The following is a 19,162-nucleotide window of genomic DNA, read 5'->3' as shown; positions in this document are numbered from 1 at the left end:
GAACTTAACCAAGGCCCAATGTCACAAAGCATTTTGGAAACTTGGTTCCCACAGTCAGACCATTCAGGAGTGAGCTCCAATTTAATGGAGTCTATGAGGTATGGAGCATTGATGTTGTATAAAGCTAAAGGCAGTAATGTTGGGTTGAGATAAAAAATTGATGCCATGAAACTAAAGATATGTCAGCATGTAATGTTTTTGTTCTACAGACTTTTGCATGCAGCCCCAGGAAAGGGAGATGATGATGATGATGAGGAAGAGTCTTCTACGGTAGAGCAGGAGCTGATCAATTGTCTGGCTGAAGTGTATCAAACCTCCCAGGGAACAGAAAACAAAAGAGGCAAAAAACGTATGAAAGCTAACCTTTCTTTTTTTTTTTTTTTTCTGTGCTGATTACAACATTTTGTATACTTGTATGTCAATGTTTGGACAACTGGAAATGAATTTCACATTGTTCTTATTGACATGTAAGAAGTTACATTTTCTATTATTGTCCACAGGTGGTGCCCAACGCACACCAGTGAAACAGAAGATGAAGACCATGTGCCGCTCCCTGCAGATGTTGAATGTGGCACGACTTAATGTTAAAGCCCAACAGAAAGATACTGAGGTTGACCCACCTGGACCAGAGGACAGGATCTCAGGCAGATTGAGGAAGAGACTGTCAAGTGACAGGAGCAAATCAGGAGGAGCAAACACCATCAGTGAGTAACTCACCCAAGATTAGTGTCTTGTTTTAATGATGTTTCTCAGTGTTCAAGGTAACATGCATAGTTTTGTTTGTTGTTTTTTGTTGTTTGTTTTTTTCAAATAAAACATTTAATGTTTTTGTTTAAACAGGTTTCGTTAGTGAGGAAGAGCTCCTGTCCTACCTGAAGTCCACTTATGAGAAAACTGTAGTGGAGAGGGACTCTTCAGTTCTAACTGCTGTCCAGGAGTGTCTGTCTGTAGTCAAAACCTTTTTTACTGCAGAATCTCAGCTGGAGGTGAGACAAAAGTGACCTTTAATCTTTTTTCATAATCCATAAACTGGATTACTCAACAATAACTGTTTGTTGGTATTTCTATAGAACTAAAATGTTTTCGTAGATTGTGTATTTCTAAAACAATGTGGATGTTATTTGTCAAAATCTCCCTACAGTTGTGTGAAAACAACATGCTTTTATACCAAGTGCATTTCATATGTATGAATGAAATGCATTAGGGTTAAAAACAAATCTTTATCAATTACTGGAAGCATTCATTGTAACAGGGCTAAAAAGTATGCCAGTCTGTGCATTTGACTTATTTTATGTGTTAAAAATGATCTCTTGACAGGTGAAGACTGCTCGGTTCATTCAGCAGCATTTTCTAAAGACCAGCAAATCAGTCAGACAGCTCTACAACAGTGAATCAGATGTTGATAACAAAGTCAGAGAGTAAGTTTAATTGCATACATAACTCCTGTTATTGTTCAGCCTCATGTTATTGTTAAGTGGCATTAAGGAGGGTTTCTTTTGTAGGTGCCAGATTCAGGCAGTGTTAAGGCTGGAGTTGTGCAGACTTTTCTCTACTCAACAGTCTGACTCAGTTGATCCTGAGCAGTTGGCAGAGGAGGTGAGATTTTCTCTGTTGAATATGTGTTTAATAAATACTTTGTATTTACTGTAGGGTGGTCAACGTGTCATTATCAGATTATATTCAGTATACAGATATTACCTTTTCATCATTTATTGTCATAACCATTTGACCAAGACCTCACAGGTTTCACCACAGATCAAATTTAACATATACACCTCTAATGTTCATTTTCATCAGGTAGCAGAAATGCTGAGGATAATTTCTCTTTCCAAAGACCCTGTTTGTTTGACAAGGTTCCTTCAGGATGAGGTCCTACAACGGTAAGACTGCTGTTCCTCAGATGGCTGTTAAAATATTTAAAAAAACATGTTTTGGTAACAATTGTTGAATGTACTGAATTTAAATTAAAACGATTCATTCTTAGTGCAACAACACATTCTCTCAGCTGGATTGTTGAATGTACTGAATTTAAATTAGTGCAACAACACATTCTCTCAGCTCAACTAATGCATCATTCCTTCATTTCAGGTTTCTGACCACTGTTCCCAGAGTGCTTGCAGACATTTACAACAGCCTAGGCACCCAGCTCCCAGAGGCTCTGGTGGCTGTTCTGCCCTCCGACTTCTTTAGTGATGAGTCTTTTGCCAAGGACAGTGTTTCACCTTCCGCATCTTCCCTTTCTGCACACACCCTGGTCCCAGATGACAAAGATTGTTTGCAGGATTTGAGAAATCATCCAGCCAACAATAGGAGGTAAGTTGAGGTTGTGTTTGAGCTCGAAACACATGACATATGGAAATTACCACAATCTGAAGAAAAAAAATAAGATTGAAAAAGATATTGACAGTTATTTTTGTGTGTGTGTGTGTTCAGGAGTGGGATGATGACACGTCATCGCAGTATGACTGAAGCTTCTCAGGTTCTTCGCCAAATAGAGATACCAAAAAAGACTACGAGAGCTGTGAGATTCACACGTGTTTAACCAATATTAATTATTTTGTTGAGTTTTAATGATTATTCGGAGCACTTTGATTTTTAGCCATGTTGCTTTTCGTAGGTGCTTTCCAAACCTTTTAGAATGGAACGCACCACAATGTTTAAGCCTACTTTACCCTCAGACGTCTATGATGCTGAAAGACCTCGTATATTATGTCCTGTTAGGTTGATGTCCTCCTTTTTATCTTTTATTTAGTCTTTGGCAAAAGCTTGTGCTGTCTTGGAAAAAAACGTTACAGAACCACAAGCTAAGAAACAAGAAACTCAAGGTATGACATGTTTTGCAGCTTATTTAATCTCAAATATTGCACAACATTCTTTATTCACCCAAGATATCATTAATTTTTAAAAAGTGTAATAATTAAATGCTTTATTCACCCAAGATATCATTAATTTTAAAAAAGTGTAATAGAGTATTAATTAAAATACACAACTTGTGGTATTGTATTGTTAAGCATAAATATCAACTGTGTTCTGTTATCCACAGAGGTGACCAAGGTAAGACGAAACCTGTTCAACCAAGAGATCATTTCACCTTCTAAAAAAAACAAGCTGCCAAGGAGCCAGTCTGTGTCTGCTGTTGAGGGACTGAAACGCAAGAGATCGAATGAATCTGATGGTAAAATGATGATTAAAAACATGAAAAACTGTTCAAATAATCCTAAAAGTAACTGTTTGTTGTTAAGGTAGTTACTGTTCAGAAAAGAAGCAACCGCAACGGTTAAATTAATGTTTCTAAATTCAGTTTATTTAAATGGGACTTTGTCTTTTCAGAGAGACACAAACTTTTAACAAAGAAGGTGTGTGAGACACCTCTGCACAAGCAAGTGTCCAGCCGCCTTCTGTATCGTCAGAAAATGGGAAGGTAGGTCTTGGATGTGTGTGGCATTTGTACAAAAGTGTTTTTGGACAAAAAAAAACTTTTGACTTTTAATACAGGAGATCAGACCCAGCTGAGGAGAGCATTGTGGAGGAGTCACCAATAAAACCAACAAAAGGTATTTCACTAATGGTATAATACTTCATGCTTTTGGATATAGTTTTAAGTAATTATACCTCAATCTTGGTTTAGAAAACAAATACTACATGCAGTGTAAGTCATAATTCCTTCAGCTGTGTAATTTAAGATGTGCTTCTTTTTTTTAACCTTTGTCTTTGTTTCAGACTTGAGACGAAGCCCCAGAATTCAGAAGTTTGCACGGAGACATTCAAACATCTTCTACTCAAGTTCTCAGCCTCGCTCACGTAACTTGGACAGAGCTCTCTCTGCGTCCCAACTTACCCTCAGTGACAGTAAACTTGGCGAGGTGGACGTAAAAAGAGTTCGGTCTCCCATGCGTCTTCTGTTTGGAGCAGCTAATTCGCCGAGAAGCCTGTCCAACCACTCTGCTACACACCGGGCCACCAGATCACGTCTGTTCACAGATAATGTCTTTGAGGCAAGTTGTCCACTTAGTATATGTTTAAGTATTTTTAAATAATAATCCAATGTTTTTTGTTTTTACATCAAATGAAGTTGAAATATGTGTTTCACATCTTTGTTTTCAGAGTCCACATAAAACGCCAACAAAGTCTTCCAGTAAACACGGAGAGGCCGTCCTTGGAAACACAACACCTCGGTCACCTAGAACTCCTAGTACACAGGGGCTCCCCAAAACTTCCCCATACTTCAGGGCCAATGTTTTCTCTGTAGCAGAGAGTCCAGCAGCTGGAACTTCCTATGAACGGAGTACAGTTCTGAGGGGAGGTCCTTTTAGATCACCAGTCAGAAGAACTCTTCTTGCAGAGACACCTACTAAGCAAAGCCCTGTGAGAAGCCCGTTGAAGGGTATTCTTAGGACTCCAACCAAAGCCATGGTTGAATGTGAACCATCTTCTGGATCACGTTTGCTTAGTAGTCCAACTCCAAAGAAAAATGTAACGTGGTCTCCGTCACCACAGAAATTAAGACTGGTGGAGAAGAATCCTACTTTTAAAGTGCCAGAGTCTCCTCTTGCAGTGTCACGAAGATCTCCGAGATTGAATACACCAGACAAATTTAACAGTCCTGTCAGAAATGCAAACACAAAAAGAGACATTTTCAAAACCCCGGAAAGGACTCGAGCAAGACATGACAGACCCATGAGTGTTGTTAATTTGTCAGAAAACAAAGGTCAAAGATCTTTAGAAAAACTTTATGGCAAGAATAAGACTCCTGAAAAAGAGGATTCTGATGTTTTAATGCATTGGCCTTTAACACCTCCCCCTTACTGTCACATCTCCCCCAGAAAAACTCAAAACAAGACTCCAAGTCCTACTTGTCAGATGAGTACTCGTTCTGGGCGAACTCCATGCAAAAACTCTGCTCTCTCATTTCAGCCACTGTATTCACCAGTAGTACAAAGTACTGTTTCTGAGAGACCTGATACTTCAATTAAGTCTCCAAAGATGACCCAGAGAAAAAGTCTGCGCCCAAGTACCAAAACCACCAGGCGGAGTTTAAGCTCTTTGTCCAATGAAAATGTTCCCTCTGTACTGAAAAATGATGATGCTGAAACTTGTGGCCTTCATAGAACAGACCTGAAACGAACGAAGACGATAGAAAGAGAACAACCTGAATTGTCTCATTCATCTGAAACTGACTCCAGTTCTCAACTATGTGACTCTTCACACTTTAGCTCTGTGACCACTGATGATGAAAGTATAGACATCGTTGACGCAGAAGTTGTAAAAACCCAGTTTAGTGGTGGGCTCAAGATGAACATTAGCTTTTCGCGGAAGTCTTCAAAGTCTGGCGAAGACTTACTTCTGAACACGGCCTCTCCTAAACATCTCTTGGGAACCCATGGTACACCTGGGCGAAATTATGGCTTCCGACAGACCCCTGACCGCCAACAGAGGGAGGCTGCTGCTCGCTTGGGATACGGAAGCGATTCACCTCGATTTTCATCCCCTAGAGGCCCTGCACAACGTTGTAAAAGGAAGGACACAGGTACTGCAAGTCCTATGAGTTACCAGGTGGAGTTGGAAATGCGAAAGGCAGGGCTTCCCAAGCTGAAAATCAAGCGTGCAGATTCTATGAATGCAGGAGAGTTGGCCTCAGATGGAGGTACCCACAGTCCTTCAGTTAATGCAAAATCTTCTCAGCGGGAAAGTCCTCTGGTGTTCCTCTCAAAACACAGAGATCCTGTCTGTGTCTCACCTTCTATCTGTGCTCATGCCACACCAGCCAAAGGCACTCCAGGAAAAGGTGGAAGTGTCCAAACATACATTTGCCAGTCCTACACCCCCACTCGCCATGGAGGAACAGTGTCTCCAGTGGCAACTGCTGACATAATCCCTCTGACTCCATCACCTCAAAGTGCAGGGAAAGTGACTCCCGATAATCTGAACAGCTGGCCTCGCAAAAAGAGAGCTCGTGTTGGAGGGGTTGGAAGCAGAGATCGAGTCCTGAAGGGAGATTCACAATTAGAGGAATTGTTAGAGGAGGCAGAGCTTGGTGTTAGCAGGTTAATAGACAGTGAGGACAATGATGAACTCACAAGCAACAAAGCTCCAGTATTAGCTGCTGCAGATGGATCTCCTGTTTCTTCTATGGGAGACTGGGTGGTGAAGTTGGCCCGGCATCCCAACAGTAATGAACTCCAGAGAGTTGAAGAAGACATGAACTGGGCCACAGAGGACATTAAGTTGGGTAGGTCATGGGTTTCCTATTCTGCATAAAAGGATTGGTTTGAATCACACTTCAGGGTAGGTCATGGGTTTCCTATTCTGCACAATTAGTAAGAATTTCATTTTTGTTTGTTTTTTCTACACAAAAGGATTGGTTTGAATCACACTTCGTGCAAATACTTGATTTATTAATGTTTAGAAGTACGTTGAATATGAAATTCTGTGACTCCAGATTATTAACATAAACATTGTGTTCCTGCAGCATATGTAGCTGCATTTGTTCAGGTCTTCTACCTGAATTTTTGAGTATTTTAACAACACGGCACATTCCCACATTTGAGAATTTCCTGTATACATTATTCTTTTTATTTGCACATCCCGATTATATAATTATGGTTTAAACTATTTGTATATAATATTACTTTTGAAATCTGTTTATAACAGACATGTTTTATACATATGCATAATTTATACTTAAGTTACATCATCTTTTTTCTTCATTTTTCCCAGTAGCAACCACTCCGAGCACAAAGGGAACAAAACCAGTGTCAGCAAGTGGGATTTTGGCTCTCACCAGCTCTCCGTTGTTGTTCAAAGGAAAACCAAGTTCTGCCCGTAAGAGAACATCAAACATCAAAGGTATTTCAAGTCAATTGTTTTATTTTTTTTAAGCTATTTACAAGATTTGACATGGTTTGCTGCTTTTGACCTGCATTGTTGTGCACGCACCATTAATGCCTCATTGCCTGCACAAGGCAAGCATGACTGAACATTGATATAAATATTTGTTCCTTTGTACTTAGATGGCAAACAACATTAGACCTCACCTTGCGTGTGTGGTCTTTCAATTAAATATCAAAATTGGGAAATGACACATATATTACCCCTCAGCAAACCATTTTTTTTTTCCACCAACCTTTAGATGAAGCTACGTCAGGTAAGACGATAAACGTGGATGGCTTGAATGTTTCACCGTTCAGTGAGCCATTCAGACGCTCAAGCACAGGAAGGAACTACAGCAGAAAGAGACTCCTTCACTGAACTACTGTGTAATTCCATGGGTAAGGAAAACAAAACTGTGATTTACCACAAAGTCCATTCTGAAGTCCAGTCTTTCTCTGTTATGTTGGTCCTTGATGTGAAGCACTTCTTTTGAGCATCACATGAAAAGACTTGGATGAATGAGTGTCCCTCTCTGTCTCCTACACCGACACTCTGACCCTGACATTTTCTCCTCTGGATTCTGTTTTCATCATGATTTTGTCAGATGTAAGATTTGATGTACTTTTAAGATAATGGGACAGCTATGTGTTCGAACCACAGCCTTATACTTGAGATTACAGCTTTGACTGCGTAAATGATTTCTTCTATTTCAAGTGTATCAGATGTTCTACATGAGCCTTTCTGAAGTACCCAAGAAAACAGTCATGTTGTGCATCACAGCTGACTGTCCAATGTCTATTCCTCCTTGTTCTGATCAGAGTAGGACCAAAGTATTATTAATGTCTATTTATTTGGTTGTTTTGACATAAAGTTGGTTTTAAGTCAAAGGATGTATCTATTAATGTGAACATGTTATCTGTTGTAAATAAATATATTTTTTCTAATCTTTGTATTTGCAGTATTTCAGTTAGTGTTCTATAAATATTTATCCTGCAAAACTGGCAAAACGGACACTTTCGGTCTGGAGTTATTCACGTGTCCAAAGGTCACCAACGATACACAGGCCCTCGCATCTGTTGAACAAATGTGAGCCAAGTGTGGGCTCGTTACTTGGAATATTGTGAAACAGATTAGCATCAGGTGGTATTTGTTTGCTCTCAAGTCTGACGAACTGACACACCTCACGTAGTCTTTTTGCATGTGAGTTTTACTCTGGTTTTCCTCTGAAAAGAAGTTATCCTTTAGGCAGTCATATAGAATAAGATGTTTGGTCTGGAGAGGTGTAAAAGTGGCCAAGAATGAAGTGTTTGGTCTGGAGAGGTGTAAAAGTGGCGAAGAATGAACAGAAAAAGAACATTTTCATTCTGTTGTGTGTACATTTAAAGAAACAAGTCAAGACAAGTTTTCCTGATTCAATGTGTTGCTTATATGAATTATCCATTGTTTGTGCTTTTATATCCACGATCCAGATTTTCATATCCTTCTTATCACAATCTTTTTTGCTTCCTTGCAGGGCATGAACTTTGATCAGATGTTCAGGGCACTATTTCCTCTAATCCACTGATTAATGAGTTATCCTCCATAAGGAGCTCAGTAATTAAATATAGAACAGCGCAGTCTGTGTCTGGCTGCAGGGGACGCGTAATAAACTGGAAATCACAATCGTTAACCCACTGTTGTTAGTGCTGAGAACATGAATAGATGTCAGTATAAATGATCACATCAGAAAACATTTAAGTGCAGCGATTGATAGGATTTTAACTTCAAAATGAATATTTCAGCCAAATCAAATTGGAACAATGCAATAATGCTTCATTTTCTTTGTATATTGACTTGATTTATATATTTTTGATTTTTAAATCTCACTGGTCACTGGGTAAAAAGAACCTATTTTCCTTTAAAGGGGAGTCAACTGTGACGCACCAGAATGAGGAAGTGGAGGCAGGTTTAACAGTGGGAATAAGAATGACTCCAATAACCTTGTGATAGGTGTGTGTGCCGAAATGACTTTCAACTGTTAACTGTTTACACGAAGAAATGACGCATGAATGAAAGTGTTGTGGACCTTAGGAGTGAGGAGGAAAGACCCTGCTGCTGAGATCTGAGGCCTCTCACTGCTGCAGACCTTTTTACTCATGTCCTTCAGTATTCACAGCACACACACTGTCAAGCTGGATACTATATGCAACTTGAAGGAAAAACAATTTTATAATAAAGTGATTGTGGAGCTCCATTCTGTGTAGATCACACAACAAAGACAAATTAACTTAAATTATTTTTCAAATACATTCAAATACAGTTTCAATTTTTAACTTCTGTTTGTATTTCCTCTAATATTCACTGTAGAAAAAAAAAGTTGAAATGTTACTGTTGATATTGTTTAATTTTCCTTGAAACGCTGTGACTAAAATCACAGTGTCAAGTGTTTTACATTTGAAGCTTGTGAGGCATATGAAAGCAGTGGTTGTAATATAAGTATTATTTATCTCACTCATTGATGCACAATGTACTCTGACCCTGCTACCACTGTATAACTGAAAGGGCAATAAATTATGTAACACACCGTGCTGCTAACTTACCGTAGATTAATTTATCATCACATGCAGCTTCTTATATCACTGCCAGACAGATGATACATGACTGATCTTGATGGTTCTGTCAGATTAACTCATAATTTCAGTGTTGGGTAGAAAAGAAGGAACACAACCTCTAGCCTCTTTTGACTTTTCTCTGAAGTCCTACCAGACCTATAAACACAAGCATTAAACACATGTAATGATGTAAAAGAAGCTGTGATGAATTTTGTAGATTAAAGCAAATACTTTGGATCAACATGTTTTTTACATTATCCCACAGTTGAGGAATAACATATCTATCTATTATAGTATTTAGTTTGTGTACTCTGGGCTACTGTAATAATTTCAATATAGTAACATTTTAGGCAAATCTTACTACCTATGTGAACTTTCAAAAGGGATATATCTGTTGAAGTTAATGTAAATAGTCATACTCTTATTTAAGCATCATTAAATTTACTTTACATCCAATCAGGCCTAAAGACAAACTGAAAATCGTAAGATAATTTGTCCCAAATTCATTAAGTTTATCCCTGATGCAGCGGTTTAAGTGTGTGCTCTTATTTTGAAGGCCAAATCAATATCCGACGTCGCCCTATCTTACTGTCTTACAATTGACTCTGCCCTGGTTCCCATCATTCCATCAGAGGCTGTTCATCACAGACGCTCTCATCCACCTGCCCCGGTCTTCCTGTACCTGCCTGCGACAGTTGAAAATACAAACTCTGATTTATTATTTTAACATAATTTTATTAAAATAACACGCAAGGAAATTAAATATGGCGAGCAGCTTCTCCAGGGTCCTACTTTCCAAACGCAATGCCGGGATCTTGTCGCTGGTGGGAGGCTCAGTAACGGTCGGATTCTTGCTGCACCGGGAGCACGTCAGCGCCGGGACCCCAGTCCGCAGGAGCTACCCCGCCAGGTAAATCCGCCTTTAACCGGTCTGGAGCTCCGTTGCATCAACGTCCTCACCTAATTGTAGTCAGTCGACGCAGAGCTGGCGTTAAAATTCTATTTCAGCTCCAAACGTTTGAGCAGAGGGACATTCACATGACCGCATATTGTAGAACAACCGCCATTGGCCTGATTACATACGATATTATAGCTTATTAAAAATAAAGACGTCAGCAGGATTAGGAGATTATCAGGCACTCAGTAGCTTTGGTCGTTGTTTGACAAACAACCTTAGATCTAATTAAAATATATTCCTATTTCTAAATCACTGTCTTATTTTGAATCTTGAAATTAATTAGAATAGGTTTTTTTATGTAGCTTTTTTTCTACGAAAATAATGCATAAATATTTTTTATAAATTCTAAACGCAATTTACAGAAACTGTTTGAATGAAATAAGATACAGGAAATGATAAGTAATTTCGACCTATACTTACAAAATCCTCACATCACGACGTTTTCAAGTATCTGTTTTCACTTTAAATTAAAAATAATGATTAAAACCAGATAAAGTTTAGTCATTTGGCTACAACTCCAATCCCGCCCAACATTGATGGATGAATGGATAGTCAATAAAAACGTAGATTTATATTTAACGCAATTATTTAATTAATAAATGACAAACCACTGAAAATGCATTGTCTTTTTAGCAAACAAATTAAAAATGTATATAGCATGTATTTTTTTTCTAAGAAAAAAAATCACAAAAAAGTACTTTTTCACCAATTTAAAATCTATTTTTATTTAAAAAAAAATATACTAAGTTTATGCGATAAAACTACTTATAAAATCAAGTGCATTTATGTTGTACTTCAGTATATTATAACAGGATGCCTCTATAAGGGTTCAGATGTGGACTGTAGCATTGGGAGCTAAGTATTGGATGTCTTTAGGAAACTTTCCATAATCCTCTTTAGCAAATCTTAGCCTTTTCAACCTTTTCCTGTCCTGGAAAGTGGTTTCTTGGCTGCTGCCCTTCTACCAGACTATTTCTAATTAAGCCTCTTTAGACAAACGTGACTTCATCCTGTAGCAGCTGCCCAAGTCCAAGTGGGCGCTTTCTGCTTTTTCTCGTCTTTACTTCCTTCTTCTTATTCTTCTCTATTCTTCTTCTTATTTTATCCCTGTCTTTGGACTCTGCTTTATTAGTTTACGCTACATACATGATCATTTCATCAGCAGAACTATTGTAGAAACAAATACACTTTTTCCACAACCTGCAGTGACCTATTAATAAAAATGATAATATATAGCTGTACTGTGGTTTTACTAAAAAAACAAATTATTGAAAAAGTATCGAGAACATATGCTGTAGTGGCCAACAAATAACTGTAGGATTGTCACTGTAAGGTGGATCATGGATGCGTACGTGTGCCCCCACACGCCTGGGTAGATTATAAAGCAGTGCATTATCAACCGACTATAGATTAGTTAATCATTAGCTGCTGCCCAGACATAAAAGCCCAGCCCTCTGGTCATTACATAACAGCTACGTGTGTATTCTGTGGCAATAAAAAAAAAAAAAAACTCTTCCTAAGATCAATGCAGCTGCATACAAGTCACGGTCCCTATGGCAACCAGGCCGGTTGAGGTTATGTTTAACCATATCACACCTTACTGACATTGTAACTACTGCTGGAAACACATCCTGGTTAAATCTATCTGTCTGTCAATTTCATTTTGATGACAATTGTCAAACAGTCGATTGTAATCCTGTTGACTGTGTATGGTTTTAATAATATTTCTATGTTTTATATTTCTCAAAATGTCATTGCAAGTGCTATGCAACACAAAGATGTTAATAAAGGGGTTGCAGTGTGCTTTTACAACCTAAAAGCATAGTGTTATAACTAGTCTGGACAAAAGAAAGGTGACATGAGGTCTGCTGATAATAATTATGATCGTTAGCAATAATCAATATTGGCAATAATAGTTTCCTGTGGGTTTTCTTGGGTTTTCATGGGTTTTCTTCAAAATATGACAGTTGGAGACCTAGTTAGCAAAAAACAAGGTTAAAACTAGTTCTTTAATGATGATAATGATTTAATACTGACTAGCTGTCCAGGTTGTGTCCAATAAAATCATTAAAAATTGTACTGATTAATGAAAATATAATTTTGTGGAAATCTCTTCTGCAACCTGAGAGTCCCAGGTCAAGCCATCATGACCCACTGACATGTACTGACCATGTCAGTGGGTCATTGAGTGAGTCACTCTCTGTAAACATGTTTCAAAGCCCACGCTCTCGCAAAGATTTATGCATCGTGTTATCTTGCCTGTGTCTTTGTCCAGTGCGGAGTACCCTGACCTGCGCAAACACAACAACTGCATGGCTAGTAACCTGACTCCTGCCATCTACTCTAAGCTGTGTGATAAGGCCACTCCCAATGGGTACACACTGGACCAGGCCATCCAGACAGGTGTGGACAACCCAGGTCACCCCTTTATCAAGACGGTGGGCATGGTGGCAGGAGATGAGGAGTCCTACGAGGTCAGATATCAAGTCACATTTTCTTAATAAGCAAAAAAATCTAACATCTGCAGGTGTTTCTGGTAAAAAAAGAAAAAAGAGTTTGAGCACAATTCAATAATAAAAAAAGTAATAAGCAAAAAAATCTAACATCTGCAAGTGTTTCTGGTAAAAAAAGAAAAAGGAGTTTGAGCACAACTCACACAATAATAAAAAAAGTTCAGGATGTAACATCCTGAGGTTATAAACAGTTGTTTCTTAATGCACTCAATGCATCAATTGGGAAACCTTCAGATAATTACCCAACATTGTTATTCTCTATGAAAGTCATATAACAAGAAAAAGAGACTTTCCAAAGTATGGTATGTTAAATTATTTTGGTAATTTATTAGTTTTTAATTTTAAATTGTATACTGTATATTTTTATGACTTCTTAATTAATATAAATAGATATTTATTTGATTTGTTGAAATTTGCAATGTCCAAATAGTAGGAGTAGTAACAAAGTTGCTGTAATAGGTTTTAGGCAGAGGTCAGGGCTTAGTCAGTGATGCATCAGGGTTTCATTCCTCATTTAGTGCATCTTCATTTGTTACAAGAATTTCTGGAGAAGTTTCAGAAAGCTGTGTGCGTTGTCCTTTTTCTTAATAATATGGGTGTGGTGTTTGAGTCAATGGAAGTGACACAACGTGTAGAAATTTGCAACAGAACACTTTAACATATGCAGTACAAATGTAGCTGCCCTGTTGTAATACTGGTATACTGTGTGTCAGGTCTTTGCAGACCTATTGGATCCAATCATTAAAGAAAGGCATAATGGCTATGACCCCGCCACCATGAAGCACCCCACTGACCTGGATTCCAGCAAAGTAACATTTTTCACACTAATATCACAGACTTTATTTCAGTTGAGCCTGTCTGGTATTCAGTCATATGTCCTGTCTCGCAGCTTGTATCTGGACAGTTTGATGAGCGCTACGTGCTGTCCTCAAGAGTAAGGACAGGTCGCAGTATCAGGGGTCTAAGTCTTCCCCCTGCATGTACGCGGGCAGAGCGCAGGGAGGTGGAGAGGGTGGTGGTGGACGCCCTCGCTGGACTGAAGGGCGACCTGACTGGGAGGTACTTCAGCCTAACCCAGATGACAGAAAAGGAGCAGCAGCAGCTTATTGATGTAAGTGCTGCAGATGCAGGATGTAACTCTCTGCTTTATTGCGGTCTTTATTACTGTCTGTTTTTACACCAAGAAGTAAAATGGTGAAGAACTATAACCTCACTAGTCCACATATCCCAGTTGTGCATAATGAAGTCTGCCAAAATTAAGAGTGTTGATTCAAGTTGTCTGTCTTTGCAATAGGACCACTTCCTATTCGACAAGCCCGTGTCACCACTCCTGACATGTGCAGGCATGGCTCGTGATTGGCCAGATGCTCGTGGTATTTGGTAAGTTAAAAAAAACAATAGATAATTGTATTTCAATACAAAGTAGAAGCAGCTTTAGACCTTAACTTTATAGCAATAACCCACTTTAGATGAATTTAGACCTTAACTTTATAGCAATAACCTACTTTAGATGTTTCTAGGAGATGTTTGAGGTCTAATTTGTCAGCATTAGCAAGGTTTACATATATTTTAATGTTGTAGTGAATATTGTTAAAAGGGTTTAGATTAACGCCAACTTTAATGTTGTAGTGAATATTGTTAAAATATATATTAAAATATATTTGTTTTTATATCTTTTACGTAAAAATCAACTGCAATCATGTTTTATTGCATTGTAAATTATTAGGCATGTCACATGAGCAAGGTTGAAAAGACAGTGTCTCTTATATTGAGCCATGTGAAATTCCTTGGAGTGTAAGAAATACTTTGGGTAAATCACAAAATTAAATAAGATAAAACTGAAGAGGCATCTTATAAATCACTGATTAATCACCTCTGTTATGACTTCAGGAATATTTCCCTGTGGCTGATCTGTAATTGTGTAATACAGTCTGATCTCCCGCAGCTTTAGGTGTGAGTCAGCAGCACGCCAGCCTCCCTCTCTCTCTCTGCCAGTCACAGTATCCAGACTCTACACTCCTCAATAATTCACCTTTACTTTGTCTCGTCATCATCTCCTGTTGCAGGTCCAGCAACAGCTTTCTCTTTCTCTGCTTCTCCACTTCACTTTCTTCTCTGCCAGCTACACATCACGATCCACTTTCTGTCATTTTTAATTTCCATTCTCTACTCTGGCTTCAGTTTTTTTTTTTTGTTTGTTTGTCCTACGGTTGGAAGCATTATACAGACACAAACTATTTCAGTATTAATAAACAATAATAAACATGTTCTTAATGTTGCCGTAGTCTTTTGATGAGTTTAGTGATTAGTACTCCATTAATCCTGTATTATCTTCACTTTAGGCACAACAATGAGAAGACATTCCTGATCTGGGTCAATGAGGAGGATCACACCAGGGTCATTTCCATGGAGAAGGGAGGAAACATGAAGAGGGTGTTTGAGAGGTTCTGCCGAGGTCTCAAAGAGGTAGAACTTTGTTTATGTTGACTGTGGATGACGAGCAAATGAGACTACATGTTAAAATGCTGTACCTTTTATGTTCTAATGTTCTAAAATGCAACTCAGGTATAATCAATGAGTAACTATTACATATGCCTGTGCCACACACTCTTCATCAGTTGTGTTTAATTGAACCTAAAACTGAACCATTGTGTACACATTCACAATCTCTTTAATGTTCAACCTGTAGTGGACATTTCCATCTTGCTGCTGTCAGTTGTCTGAGGCATTTAATCAGGAGGGGAGGTTTAATGCAACCTAAAAGCTGCAGCAAAGTGCTTACAGAAATAAAACCTCCTTACCGTAGTAAGTGCCCTGCACCAAAATACGTAGTCTATATTAGGCAGTGAAAATATAAATAATTTATCAATCAATAACATCAAATCGCCGTTCTGCTATAATCTTATAGAAAACTTTGCTTCGTGCTTGATTCCCTGTAAGGTGGAGCATCTCATTCAGGAGAGAGGCTGGGAGTTCATGTGGAACAAGAACTTGGGTTACATCCTGACCTGCCCATCCAACCTGGGCACAGGTCTCAGGGCCGGGGTCCACGTCAAACTGCCAATGCTTAGCAAGGTAACCCTGCTGTAATATATCAAATATCACTTAACTAAAATGAATGTTTACAAGTGCAATTCTACCAGTAATTAATGAAAAACTGATCACTATGTCAAATTAGTACAAAGGAGTAAGTATGTTTATCACAAAGCACTGAAATGACTAATACACGTCTTGTTCCTCACGCTGCAGGACACTCGCTTCAGTAAAATTCTGGAAAACCTGCGCCTGCAAAAGAGAGGAACAGGTGGAGTTGACACCGCTGCTGTGGGTGGTGTGTTTGACATCTCAAACCTAGACCGTCTAGGACAGTCTGAGGTAGGGAAATCTAAATTTGAGGTAGTGTATGATTAGACCCGTTCTATTTAATCTCACTGAACTGTAGTCATCTATAAATCAACTGTTGCTTTATTATTTGAAAAGAGCATGAATTTGGATTTTTTTTCTGCATTTAACACCAATTTAAGGTAGCATAGTTTGAATTACATCAAATGCAGTCTGCAGCTAATCATCTGCATAGAAGTATTTGCGATGTCATCACACAAATTATTAATATGTAGTGAGAATGGTAGAGGTCCCAATATTGAGCCCTAGGTTACACCTTTTTGCACATGAAAGATGGAGGAGTAAGATCCAGCCACGTGAACAGATTGTGATCTTCCTGCTAATTAGTTAGAAAACCAACCTACAGCATGTTCAGACAGACCACAGTCATGGGGTCTTTTTGACACTATTTCATTGTCCATTGTGTTGAAAGCCAAAACATAGACTAACTCCGTGGGACACACAGTGAGGTCTGTCTCTGAGGTAATACCAACCTCCCAGTTCTGCCTCTTGGTTGAAGAGGTGAAAGGTCTTGAAGAAAGCAGGACAGTCCAGTTGCCCTCTCTTTAACTGCTCGGGTTTTTGTCTCCATGTCCCTGATGTTGTGGAAAGACACTGACGAAGTCAGAGAGTGTGGGAATCAAAGTCTGTTTGTGTCCCTTAGGTCCAGTTGGTTCAGACAGTGGTTGATGGTGTCAACTACCTGATCGAATGTGAGAAGAGACTGGAGAGAGGTCAGGACATCAAGGTGCCCCCACCCATCAAGACATTCAAATAAACACGAACAGCTGACCTCTGCACACTACTGTGTGGGGCACACACATGCACAAATAGGCCCTGCTGTGTGCCCATATGTATGATCAGTATCTACTGTATGTCATTGTCTCATCTACTGCATTACTACAACCTAATCTAAGCCCATCTCCTTTACCCACAGTATATTCCTGAATATAATCTTTGTATGTTATCTGGTGAGTCATTTTCCCAGGACGCTGCTTTGATCTGGTGAGTCATTTTCCCAGGACGCTTCTTTGGACTGAGTGTTAGAGGTGTGTTCAAAGGCTCTTCAAGTCTTTCTAAATCTAATTCTAAACCCAAATATGGCTGCACAGTTTATCAGCTGTTCAAGCGAAACAATGCATGGCCAGAAATATCAATGGCTCTGCTTTCACTCTTGGATTCTTCAGACCTGGTTTTAACCCTGCTTTACTCCTGTTTGTCCACTCCTTAATGTCTCTTACCTGGTGCTTCTACTGTGGATAGTGTAAACATAGTTTATTTTAACCATTCTGAGTGCTTTTGAATGTAGAAGAACAGCATCAGACTGACTTGTGGGTCTGTATGTTAGACCACACTGACAGGGCTGGGTTTTTGTACTGTAAGCAGTTAGCAATATTACTCATTACCAGCTCATTACTGAATGTGAGACTATAATGTCTTTTATTAAAGCAGTCATCTATTTAACAGTAACACTTTCAGTGTCTCTTTCCTTGGTTGTTTCAAATGAACCTAAACAGTGGGCTACACACGAGATACCCAAATACCAAGGGTACCCAGGCTAAAACAAAACTCTGGTGTTCACAGTTTATGTTAAGGCAGATATACAAGGAAATGGGTTGGTGTTGTATTGTGCTTGAATTGATATTTTGTTAATGTTAATAAACAATTGAATAATTGAGTTGAATAAACAATGATATTTTGTTAATGTTAATAAACAATAAGGAAAGCCACAGGCGTTATCTCCTAAATTTGACCAAAGTATGAAAACATTGAAAACATCCGTAGTAAACTTCAGCTTTGGGCAGTGAATGTAAAACCTGAGATTAGCATCTGTCACCACTGTCTACCTAAGAGCTACAGTAGAGTAAGAGTAAAGCATCCATTAACAAGCACTTTGTGCCTCTGAAAGAATTGATGTTTATTTTCCTCCGCTGATGAAACTGGTGGACACTGTGTTCTGGACGCTGCTAGGACAACAAGGACTTCAGTGTTCTGAAGGAACACAGCTGAGGCAGTGAGTGTTGGTGTTGCGAGGGATGGAGAATATGTTGTCTCTTCAAGGACTCAAAGGAAGAGTCTTGTTTCCTTAACACACACACAAACACACTCATCCTTGTCTGGTCTCCTGCTGTTTCTGACAGCACTCTGAGCGCGTCACTGGTGTTCAGTTCCTCAGACCTCGCTTCTGTCCCCATTCTCATCCCCTCGTCTCTTATAGCTGAGGAGAAAGCAGGTTTCTGTGGCAACCACTGAGACTGTAAGGAGATCTTTGCTGCGGTAAGGGAGGGCTGAGGCATTATGGGTAACAGAGAACTAATCTCTGCAGCAATGACTTTGAGACTCACATCAAAGAAACTAGTCTTGGATAAACATTGATGACTTTGAAACAATGACAATATTTAAAATACATTAAATGTATAGACTTTTGATTACATGACATATGACATATTAATACCCAATAATACACAATTAGTAAATGTTAAAACTAACTTCATAAAAAAAACCTGCCATTATCGTGACTAATTATTATCGAATAATTAGTAAATGGCTCATATACAGCATGTTACCTGTGTGCCATGTTATTTGGTCAATACAGCCCACATAGACATGCATGCCTTAAGAATAACCTGACAACATATATTTCTCTAAATTGTAATCAAAAGAATCAGAAAGTTTTCTGACAGTACACTCCATCATATGGGGCACAATACGTAACATATACTGTTATAAAATGTGGGTATGTAACCTGAGTTTGTAGAGCAAACATGAAACAGAAATAATAAAAATGGACGTATGCAGTCAAAGAGCTCCCTCTGCTGACATAATTATAGCTCTATCGTGTTCCTGCT

General features: G+C 38.8%; 2 protein-coding genes across 2 annotated transcripts in view; both read left to right on the top strand.

Moving 5' to 3' along the window:
• Positions 1 to 7,814, top strand: part of ticrr (TopBP1-interacting, checkpoint, and replication regulator) — a 10,670-nt gene extending 2,856 nt beyond the window's left edge. The window contains exons 5-21 of the mRNA XM_025056429.1: positions 1 to 98; positions 210 to 349; positions 501 to 704; positions 841 to 986; positions 1,318 to 1,418; positions 1,503 to 1,596; positions 1,798 to 1,880; positions 2,089 to 2,313; positions 2,434 to 2,521; positions 2,753 to 2,825; positions 3,044 to 3,175; positions 3,331 to 3,421; positions 3,496 to 3,554; positions 3,721 to 3,995; positions 4,105 to 6,229; positions 6,718 to 6,846; positions 7,130 to 7,814. The exon at positions 1 to 98 is cut by the window's left edge and continues 35 nt beyond it. Of these exons, the coding sequence (XP_024912197.1) occupies positions 1 to 98; positions 210 to 349; positions 501 to 704; positions 841 to 986; positions 1,318 to 1,418; positions 1,503 to 1,596; positions 1,798 to 1,880; positions 2,089 to 2,313; positions 2,434 to 2,521; positions 2,753 to 2,825; positions 3,044 to 3,175; positions 3,331 to 3,421; positions 3,496 to 3,554; positions 3,721 to 3,995; positions 4,105 to 6,229; positions 6,718 to 6,846; positions 7,130 to 7,248 (4,182 nt within the window). The 3' untranslated portion in view covers positions 7,249 to 7,814. The remainder of the gene's footprint in view (positions 99 to 209; positions 350 to 500; positions 705 to 840; positions 987 to 1,317; positions 1,419 to 1,502; positions 1,597 to 1,797; positions 1,881 to 2,088; positions 2,314 to 2,433; positions 2,522 to 2,752; positions 2,826 to 3,043; positions 3,176 to 3,330; positions 3,422 to 3,495; positions 3,555 to 3,720; positions 3,996 to 4,104; positions 6,230 to 6,717; positions 6,847 to 7,129) is intronic.
• Positions 7,815 to 10,067: 2,253 nt separating this feature from the next.
• Positions 10,068 to 17,313, top strand: LOC103379800 (creatine kinase U-type, mitochondrial-like). The gene is made up of 9 exons (XM_008311482.3): positions 10,068 to 10,371; positions 12,695 to 12,893; positions 13,646 to 13,741; positions 13,822 to 14,043; positions 14,227 to 14,312; positions 15,275 to 15,398; positions 15,873 to 16,007; positions 16,182 to 16,307; positions 16,978 to 17,313. The coding sequence occupies exons 1-9, from the start codon at positions 10,226 to 10,228 to the stop codon at positions 17,089 to 17,091; spliced, it is 1,248 nt and encodes a 415-aa protein (XP_008309704.1). The 5' UTR covers positions 10,068 to 10,225; the 3' UTR covers positions 17,092 to 17,313.
• The last annotated feature ends 1,849 nt before the right edge of the window (positions 17,314 to 19,162 follow it).

The sequence above is a fragment of the Cynoglossus semilaevis genome, chromosome 6 (genome assembly GCF_000523025.1).
Source record: "Cynoglossus semilaevis isolate Cse_v1.0 chromosome 6, Cse_v1.0, whole genome shotgun sequence".
In the NCBI taxonomy this organism is placed as follows: domain Eukaryota; kingdom Metazoa; phylum Chordata; class Actinopteri; order Pleuronectiformes; family Cynoglossidae; genus Cynoglossus; species Cynoglossus semilaevis.
This window is presented reverse-complemented; position numbering and strand designations above follow the sequence as displayed.

Coding starts and splice junctions, on each gene's coding strand:
- LOC103379800 (XM_008311482.3), top strand. CDS start 10,226: ATGGCGAGCAGCTTCTCCAGGGTCCTACTTTCCAAACGCAATGCCGGG. Junction 16,008..16,181: donor AACTGCCAATGCTTAGCAAG/GTAACCCTGCTG, acceptor CTCACGCTGCAG/GACACTCGCTTCAGTAAAAT. Junction 16,308..16,977: donor ACCGTCTAGGACAGTCTGAG/GTAGGGAAATCT, acceptor TGTGTCCCTTAG/GTCCAGTTGGTTCAGACAGT.